This window comes from Typopeltis vanoorti, chromosome 17, assembly GCF_054136105.1.
Source record: "Typopeltis vanoorti isolate ZY-2024b chromosome 17, IOZ_Tvanoo_1.0, whole genome shotgun sequence".
Taxonomy (NCBI): domain Eukaryota; kingdom Metazoa; phylum Arthropoda; class Arachnida; order Uropygi; family Thelyphonidae; genus Typopeltis; species Typopeltis vanoorti.
The window spans coordinates 21,797,120-21,805,008 of record NC_143565.1 but is presented as its reverse complement, the minus strand read 5'-3'; the positions used below and the strand labels follow the sequence as shown (position 1 = coordinate 21,805,008).

At 31.2% G+C, this 7,889-nt stretch overlaps 1 protein-coding gene across 1 annotated transcript; it reads right to left on the bottom strand.

Annotated features, from left to right (window-relative positions):
- Positions 1–217: 217 nt before the first annotated feature.
- On the bottom strand, positions 218–628 carry LOC150097223 (histone H3). Its single transcript, XM_090407734.1, has one exon. It carries the CDS (start codon positions 626–628, stop codon positions 218–220), a length of 411 nt encoding a protein of 136 aa, XP_090263860.1.
- Between the last annotated feature and the right edge of the window lie 7,261 nt (positions 629–7,889).

Here is a 7,889-nt window from a genome sequence, read left to right as displayed (position 1 = left end):
GTTAGCTAACTCATTACTGCAATCCATACAGAACCATAGCATTAGAATTAGGGTCAACAAAACATATTCAAGGGTTCTGGTATATTATACCGGTCACATAACGACTTTGGAACCGGTTAGAGATACAAGTGTAAAGTACGTACGTAAAGGTAATCCCTCTATCAAAATTTAGTGGCCCTGAAAAGGGCCGTTTTTGAAGTTTTTAACTTAGTTTAACCTAAGCACGTTCTCCTCTGATACGTCGAGCCAGCTGAATATCTTTGGGCATAATGGTCACTCTCTTGGCGTGAATTGCGCACAAGTTGGTATCTTCAAACAACCCCACCAAATATGCTTCACTTGCTTCCTGAAGAGCCATGACAGCAGAACTCTGGAAACGCAGATCAGTCTTGAAATCTTGAGCTATTTCACGGACTAGGCGTTGGAATGGGAGTTTCCTAATGAGCAATTCCGTAGACTTCTGATAACGACGAATTTCTCTGAGAGCGACTGTTCCAGGCCTATAACGATGGGGTTTCTTCACTCCACCTGTAGCAGGAGCACTTTTACGAGCAGCTTTGGTGGCTAACTGCTTTCGTGGAGCCTTTCCTCCTGTAGACTTACGAGCGGTTTGCTTAGTACGTGCCATTACTTCACTATCTCGCTAGCAACTCTTATGATAAAGAAAAAGCAGAATAATCAAATTCGGCGCCTTTTTCGGTGCTTATGAGCAAAGCGCAGGGGGCGCCACCGTAGCGTAGTGCGTTCTGATTTGTCAATCTTTTCAAAGAATTCGGACGTAATAGAGAGCTTCAAAAACGAATTCCAAACCTACAAGAGAGCTTTAGAAAGTTTTTTCTTGGTTCTGTTTGAAGTGAGTGGCTTACTTCCCCCCCCCCGCCCCTATCGTGCTTCTCGACACAGACAAAGGGGAAAACAAAAAGATTTTATGCTTCTCGACACAGACAAAGGGAAAAACAAAAAACATTTTATGCTTCACGCAGCAAACCAGTAACGCTGTTGTAATGAAATATATTTATTATTTATTATATAAATGCTAAATAAATAATGTAAATTAATTTGAAATGTAATAATTCTGATATGAACTTTCTATAAATACTACAATATATATAATATAGTATAAATATTATGATATGAAATTTCTTCAATAACTACTTTAAGAATATATGAGAAGCTTTGGTGGCTAACTGCAAAAGTCAGTATCAAACTTGATCCAAAAAAAGAATTTTACAAGAAAAGCAACTTTCCTTGCCGATATATTCTACTGTACGTGGATCATGTTGCTATCGAATTTTCTGATATAAAATTTCGCCCACTTGATTCTGATTTCATCCACACCGATTTGATAAAATCCGTGTGGATGACATTTCACACAGATTTTATCAAATCTGTGTGATTCTGTGTGAATATTCATACGGATTTTATCAATTGATATAAAAAATAAAAGAAAAACTGTGTGAATGAAATTGTTTGCATAAAATTTGATACGTGTTCGGTTTTCATCTAGCTTTCAGAATAATTTAGATAATGATAAATGTTAATTATACATTTCATTATTATCATCTCAATTGTTCTGAAAGCTATAGGAAAACTGAACATGTATCAATTTTATGTAAACAAAATTTTATAAGAAAATTCAATATTGTGTCCAGATATCTAACGAATCTTGCTGATACGAGCTTTTCAGATACAAATTTCACGAAAATTTAGTGCAGCTATCATATCACAGATTTATAATAAGCAGTATTTTATATATATATTTTTTTATTATTATATATCACGGCTGTTTTCAGTATAATGATTAAATTTTATTCGAAAGTATGAATTTTGTTCTCTGTTCGTTTCTTAAACTTGTTCTCCGCTTCCACAAAAGCATTTGACTTTCATCATTTGGTGTGAGGTCTTCCTAGTTTAGAGATGTGAAGTTCGTAAAAATTTGTAAATACCATCACCATCTCTATAGATCTTCACCTAAAACTCCATAAAACTTGCTCTAGACCAAGGTATCTGGAAAGGTATATCTACCTTTCCAAGCAATATTATTTTATAAGTACACAGAGAAGTTCATATATTTTAGAATGATCTCTACCGTTATTGTTATTATTATTGGCTCTTGAAACCAAAGTAAAAACTTTACTTTTGTTGGGACAAAAAATAAATGGGCATACCACAAATTTAAATTACTGCAAACTATACAAATAAGCTGTGATGCAACTCTGTGTTATTGCATATAACTTTATTCATATATTTATTTTCTCTCATACACACATTCATAAATTTATTGCATATAAATTTGATCCTCATCATATTAGCTACGTTTATATAAAGTGTACCTAAATAGTTGAAATGTTTTATTTGTTCTATAGGTTCGCCATTCGAAATACAGTTGAAATTTTACAGATTTTATTGTTGATTTTCATACCATATATATTTTTTGTAAAATCTTATCGTAAAAAGAATTAAGGTTTGGCAAAGTTCTGTACTACAGTTATGTGACCAGATGTACAGCATTTACCGGTCCTGAACAGCAGTAGTATGTGTACAGCAAAACGTACAGCATTTACAATTTTTTATTCACCTTAAGAGAAAGTGTAAACTACGAACATACTTATATTAGTTGTTTATTCTGAAGAACTTTTTCATGTAAAATTATTTTTTGATTATATGCCAAACTTTTATTTTAAAATTACACAAAATTATCATCGTCAATCAATGTAATCTAAATGTATGTAATACCAACGTTTTATGTTTTGTTTTTACTATTATAATTTACATAGGCGTTGTTTAATGCATGTAATTTGTATTCTGTTTTGTAAAAATATTACCTATTTTTACTGTGTAATTCACAACCATCTGTAACAAATTGTAATTGGGCTAATGCCCGTAATAAACGTTATTATTATTATTATCATAAAACAAAATTTAAATATGTTATCTGTTGCTTTTAAATTTCATTCATAAATTAAACAACAACGCGTTTAATCCAAAGGGGGAAATACAGCTTTTGCTGTATTTCCCCCTTCTTTTTTTTAATAATAAAAGTAATTTAAGTTATTGTTAGTTTGAAGTCTTTTAGTACCTCACTCGTGTCGATACAAAATCGATTGTGGAGCAATGGAAACCACGAAACGATTCATATCGGCCATGGTTATAGTAATGGTAATTTAAAGAATGATATTTTGTTTCATGTTTCAAAATTAAAGTTTTACCTACAGACATAATATTACAATTGTTGTTTTTGATATCATAGATCCCAGGTATTCGCAGAAGTGATACTTTGCTATATCTTTTGTTATGTGTTTAAAAATTGGAAAGTTTATAATTATTTTAAAATGTTTAATTATTTTTTAATAATCAGGTTTAAACCATGTCAGTAAAAAGAAAACGAAGGGATTGCAAACTGATAGATAATTTGAAACAAGAGTATCCGTTTATTAAGGAGTATGAACAGAAGGGATATGCTGCATATACAATCTGTTTGGGAAAATTTTCTGTGACCTCTGGACTAAAGCGAGATATCACAAGGCATTTAGCTTCTGATAAGCATAAGAAAGCGGTACGGGAAGCTTCTTCATCTGTAAAGATGACCAGTTTTCCTTGTCAAACTGAATTTCGAATGAAATAAAGAGAATTAGCGATTGCAGAGGCTGTGTTTTTTTTTTCATACCATATATCACAATCAAACTTTTAGATCCATGCACTGTATATCTAAATTGATCCGTAAATTATTCGACAGCAAATTCACACCACGTGCATTGAAAGAGCTTGGTAAGGAATTACAAAACAGATATAAATATAAACTTTATATCTGTGTTTTCTGATGCATCAAACCATAAAGATGTAAAACTTTTTCCTACTATCATTCGTTATTTTGATTCAAGAAGTGGTGTGAAGAATAAGATTATTGATTTTGCGTCCCGCCTGGGGAATCAGCAATTTTATCTTAACTGTTCTTGAAAATACAATTTATCTAAGAAGGTTGTTGTCTAATGCAAATACCAATTTTGGTGGTGTAGCTAGAAAGGGTATTAACAATGTCTTCACTATATTGAACAGAAGTTTAGAGCAAAGTATTATTGGAGTAGGTTGTGCAGCTCATATAGTTCACAATGCCATTCAAACTGCTGCTGCTGATCTTTTACCACTAGACATAGAGTCTATTGTAACAAAAATTTATAGCCATTTTTACATTTACATTGTCAGAGTAGAATCTTTGAAAGAACTGTCAAACAACAATATAAAAACGGCCTACTTATAGATAGAAAATAAAATAATTATTTTTAAATATTAAATTTATAAAATAAAATGGTACACTCATGTACATGAGTGTACCATTTCTTTGCTGAACGTATCTTATCCAGCAAAACATGGATAAGATTTTGTCCACCTGTTGAAGGAACGCGAATATGAAGTATAATTTGACCATCATGTCCATAAGAAGGTGAGATAATATCTTCACCCTGAATAGAACAATTAAAACCAGGTTGCCGTTTGCTCAGAAACCGGAATCTAAATTATATTAGACTAAATACCTACGAGTTATATTCATTTCTACTACTTGTTTTATCGTGTAATTATAGTTTTTAATGCCAGTGCAAAATAAGAAATCTTTTCATACTTTCTTCATCACTTATAAAATATACAGCAGAATCTAAAATAACAAACTAATGAAATATTCCGAAAACTTTATTCCAGAGGTACAAAATGGATTTAGAAAAGGACGATCATGTATAGACCCAGCCTTCTGCCTAAAATTAATAATAGAGAAAAGAAGAGAATATAATTTAGAAACACTTATTGCATTTATTGACTTTGAAAAAGCATTTGACAAAGTTAAAAGAAACATATTATTTAACATATTAAAAGAAAGACAAATACCAAATAATGTCCTAAAAGCTGTCACAAGTATATATGAAAATAATCAAATACAAATAAGATTAAATCATGAGCTATCATATACAAGAGAGATAAACCAAGGGGTCCGACAGGGATGTCCCCTCTCAGTAACTCTTTTTAATATCTACTTAAATGAAATAATAATAAAATGGAGTAAAAATTTACATCAAGGAATTAAACTTTCACCTACAGTTAACTTAAACACTCTCCTCTTTGCAGACGACCAAATAATAATTACAAATTCTGAAGATAACTTACAGAAAGCTATTTTAAATCTAAATGAGATATCCAAAGATTATGGTATGATAATATCAACGGAAAAATCAAAAACTATGGCCTTTAAAGGACAAGAACCAGCAAGAACTAAAATAGTATTAGATAACAAGATCTTAGAACAGGTGAATTCATTTAACTACCTTGGATGTATGATCATTTATGAAAATGAAAAAGATATAAACATAAAAATTGCAAAATATTTAAAAATAACAGGAGTAATTAACTCTATATTTAAACCAAACCTAGTTCAAAAACAAACCAGGCTAAAAGTATACAATACATTAGCCCTACCGGTCTTAATGTATGGAAGCGAAATCTGGACAATAAAACAAAAAGACAAACAAAGATTAACAACAGCAGAAATGAAGTTTATGAGAAAAACTGCAAAGTATACCCTATTTGATCACAAAAGAAACGAAGATGTTATGAAAGAATTAAACCAAGAACCAGTAATTGAAAAAATTAAAAAATATAAACATAGATGGATGGAACACGTTCAAAGAATGAATACAGAAAGATTACCAAAACAAGCCTTAAAGTACAAGCCATTAGGAAAAAGAAAACCAGGACGTCCTCTTAAACGATTCAACGATGACTTCTAAGGCCGGAAGCCATACTAGGCCTAAATCCTTGATACGTATGATGATGACTTTCTTCACGTCATACTGTATCACTTTGGAAGATCAATGTCACTATCAATTCTTTTGCTAATTATTTTAATCGTCAATACATTTTATTCTTCCAGAACTTGATTCACGATAATTATTTTTGTCAAATAATTATTTTATAAATTCATGAATTAAAATAAATACAGCCTTCATCTGTCGAAATTAAGTTTTCTTTATTTTTTTATTCATAATCTTAGCCGAAGGTTAGTTCACAGATTGCGCCAAGGTTTGCACTTTTACGATATCATACGTAAATCTTGAATCATATCACGCAATGCACAATGCATAATTTTTATAAAGTAATCTTTAGGTTTTTGCACTTCAACTTTCTTGGTTTCCCCTAATCAATCACTACAAATCGAAATAAAGGGCAGTTATTAAGTCAAGTGTTATGTACATATTTTCGGCTAATTTCGATATTATGCGGCAGTTTTGAAATAGCGATATTTTCCCTACAGTTATTTATAATTATCAGGAAATAATATAAATGAGAAAATATACAAAATTTGGGGAAATTGATGTTTAGAAAAGTTTCATCCTACAAAAGCAATATCAGAATAAAATGTTTCGAACATCTGTAAATAAATCAGAAAGGTGTAAAAAAATAATAAAATAAAATAAATTTCTGAGTATTGGGCTATTGTTAGGCACTATTTAGTGTGTCTACTGGTCAGTAATTTTCGTTAGCTTACAGACTGTTACTCGAACAGAAAGGAATAGGTTTATAAACCTCCCTCCCCCCAAAAAATAAATGATTATGTCTATGCTGCTTTTCTTTTAAATAATTCAAATCCTTTTTTTTTTCAAGATAATTGTATCAAATAATTTATAATTTTTCAATAATAAAATCTAAACCGATCACTATAAATTAAGAAATCATTTTGGCATAAATAGTATATCAGCCTGACGCCTGTAAAAGAAATGACAGTTTTTCTGTGTTAGGATGTGTGTTAATCAACAATTGAAAACGAAACAAGACATTCTGGATGTATTTTGCACTACAGCTTGAGGTAATTGAGTCAGTGGCGTAGCAAGAGCTGTTGCCCTCAGGAGCGATTCTTGAGTTTGCCGCCCCTCTCAATACACACCAAAAATACTACAAAAAGTCAAAACGACGTATAGGGAAATAAATTAAAACACTGTTTATTTTTGAAGTAAAACTAATTTCAGCATTCTAAAATGTTATTATTATTATTTTTTTTTTTTTGCTTTTCTGTTAGCAGAATCGTCGATGACATTGGCGAAGTCTATTTCATAGTAATGTAGGCAATTCTTAATCAAATTTTATTTTAAAAAACTCCTCTCACAACTAGCAACACTTACAGCAATTGTGAGGAAAATTCGCAGTAGTATTACAATCTGAGTTCTCCAGACTGTATTTTAGAATTAACTGCAAAAGTTCAAAACGGTTCAAAATGCCGCCTGGGGCGGACCGCTCCCTCCGCAACCCCCTCCCTGGCTATGCCACTGAATTGAGTGTGAATTCTGGGAAAACGTTCTCTGTTGTCTTTCTCAATAGCAGTTAGAATAATCTAAGCCTTTAGCTTTTCATCCAACTAAGAGGATTATTATGGTGTATTTCTAAGATGTAGTAATATTTAGAATTTAAAAAAAAATAACTGCTGAATTTTCTTGTGTGGTATGCATAAACAGTTTTACATATTGAAAATATAGCAGAATATTGCTAAAACTTAGAATAATTTCAGCAGACCGCTGAACAACTGATTTCAGATTGCAAAGAACTAGTACAGAATTAGAAGCTTCGACGGTACAACAATAATATTGCTTTATTTCTTTTCTCAAAACGGTAAACTGAAGTAAAAAATGAAATAGTTTTGAATACCGTCTGAAAGTTTTCAAACCACTTGAAATTTAAAGTAGTTAAAATTGAGTTACAGGAAAGGAGATACAGTAGAAAATCTTCAAAATGAACATGAATTTTGAATCATTCCGTATGGAATACCTGTCATATTATATTTTCAACATATCTCCAGTGGTTATGCACTGGATATTATAGTAATGTGGATCCTACAAAAAAAAAATAATTAA

Coding starts and splice junctions, on each gene's coding strand:
- LOC150097223 (XM_090407734.1), bottom strand. CDS start 628: ATGGCACGTACTAAGCAAACCGCTCGTAAGTCTACAGGAGGAAAGGCT.